At 41.0% G+C, this 1968-nt stretch overlaps 1 protein-coding gene across 2 annotated transcripts in view; it reads right to left on the bottom strand.

Annotated features, from left to right (window-relative positions):
- Positions 1-1074: 1074 nt before the first annotated feature.
- LOC311125382 (post-GPI attachment to proteins factor 6-like) overlaps positions 1075-1968 on the bottom strand; it is a 23793-nt gene continuing 22899 nt past the window's right edge. The window contains exons 8-9 of one of the 2 annotated variants that reach the window (XM_084199430.1): positions 1657-1771; positions 1075-1496 (exon numbers count right to left, since the gene is read on the bottom strand). In XM_084199430.1, the coding sequence (XP_084055556.1) occupies positions 1406-1496; positions 1657-1771 (206 nt within the window). In that variant the 3' untranslated portion in view covers positions 1075-1405. Of the gene's footprint in view, positions 1585-1656; positions 1772-1968 lie in introns of both variants that reach the window. The other variant, XM_084199429.1, reaches the window with a different exon arrangement.

Raw genomic sequence — 1968 nt, 5'->3', positions numbered from 1 at the left:
CTGCAGAGAGACATTAGAAACCCATTCTATATAGATACAGGCTGATACGTGGAGCTGTGGTGTTACTGTTATATTACCACAGTCACTACTGCAGAGAGACATTAGAAACCCATTCTATATAGATACAGGCTGATACGTGGAGCTGTGGTGTTACTGTTATATTACCACAGTCACTACTGCAGAGAGACATTAGAAACCCATTCTATATAGATACAGGCTGATACGTGGAGCTGTGGTGTTACTGTTATATTACCACAGTCACTACTGCAGAGAGACATTAGAAACCCATTCTATATAGATACAGGCTGATACGTGGAGCTGTGGTGTTACTGTTATATTACCACAGTCACTACTGCAGAGAGACATTAGAAACCCATTCTATATAGATACAGGCTGATACGTGGAGCTGTGGTGTTACTGTTATATTACCACAGTCACTACTGCAGAGAGACATTAGAAACCCATTCTATATAGATACAGGCTGATACGTGGAGCTGTGGTGTTACTGTTATATTACCACAGTCACTACTGCAGAGAGACATTAGAAACCCATTCTATATAGATACAGGCTGATACGTGGAGCTGTGGTGTTACTGTTATATTACCACAGTCACTACTGCAGAGAGACATTAGAAACCCATTCTATATAGATACAGGCTGATACGTGGAGCTGTGGTGTTACTGTTATATTACCACAGTCACTACTGCAGAGAGACATTAGAAACCCATTCTATATAGATACAGGCTGATACGTGGAGCTGTGGTGTTACTGTTATATTACCACAGTCACTACTGCAGAGAGACATTAGAAACCCATTCTATATAGATACAGGCTGATACGTGGAGCTGTGGTGTTACTGTTATATTACCACAGTCACTACTGCAGAGAGACATTAGAAACCCATTCTATATAGATACAGGCTGATACGTGGAGCTGTGGTGTTACTGTTATATTACCACAGTCACTACTGCAGAGAGACATTAGAAACCCATTCTATATAGATACAGGCTGATACGTGGAGCTGTGGTGTTACTGTTATATTACCACAGTCACTACTGCAGAGACACATTAGAAACCTATTCTATATAGATACAGGCTGATACATGGAGCTGTGGTGTTACTGTTATATTACCACAGTCACTACTGCAGAGAGACATTAGAAACCCATTCTATATAGATACAGGCTGATACGTGGAGCTGTGGTGTTACTGTTATATTACCACAGTCACTACTGCAGAGAGACATTAGAAACCCATTCTATATAGATACAGGCTGATACGTGGAGCTGTGGTGTTACTGTTATATTACCACAGTCACTACTGCAGAGAGACATTAGAAACCCATTCTATATAGATACAGGCTGATACGTGGAGCTGTGGTGTTACTGTTATATTACCACAGTCACTACTGCAGAGAGACATTAGAAACCCATTCTATATAGATACAGGCTGATACGTGGAGCTGTGGTGTTACTGTTATATTACCACAGTCACTACTGCAGAGAGACATTAGAAACCCATTCTATATAGATACAGGCTGATACATGGAGCTGTGGTGTTACTGTTATATTACCACAGTCACTACTGCAGAGAGACATTAGAAACCCATTCTATATAGATACAGGCTGATACGTGGAGCTGTGGTGTTAGTGTTACCTGTTGCAGAAGACTTGTAAGGTGAGGTACCAGGTCGCAGCCTGAGGGAAGGGAAGTCTGATGACGGTCCGGGGAACACTGACGTTCACACTCAACCCATACGCTGAGAACAACGCTACACACAAACACACACAATATCTTCAGAACAACCCTAGAAACTCTCAGTGTGTGTATATGTATATTTGTGTATGTATATATGTGTATATATATATATATGTGTATACGTGTGTGTGTGTGTGTGTGTGTGTGTGTGTGTGTGTATGTATAATGTGTGTGTGTGTGTGTGTGTATATACAGTACCAGTCAAAAGTT

Source organism: Coregonus lavaretus (assembly GCF_964263955.1).
Source record: "Coregonus lavaretus genome assembly, contig: HAP1_SCAFFOLD_357, whole genome shotgun sequence".
NCBI classification, from domain to species: Eukaryota; Metazoa; Chordata; class Actinopteri; order Salmoniformes; family Salmonidae; genus Coregonus; species Coregonus lavaretus.
This window is presented reverse-complemented; position numbering and strand designations above follow the sequence as displayed.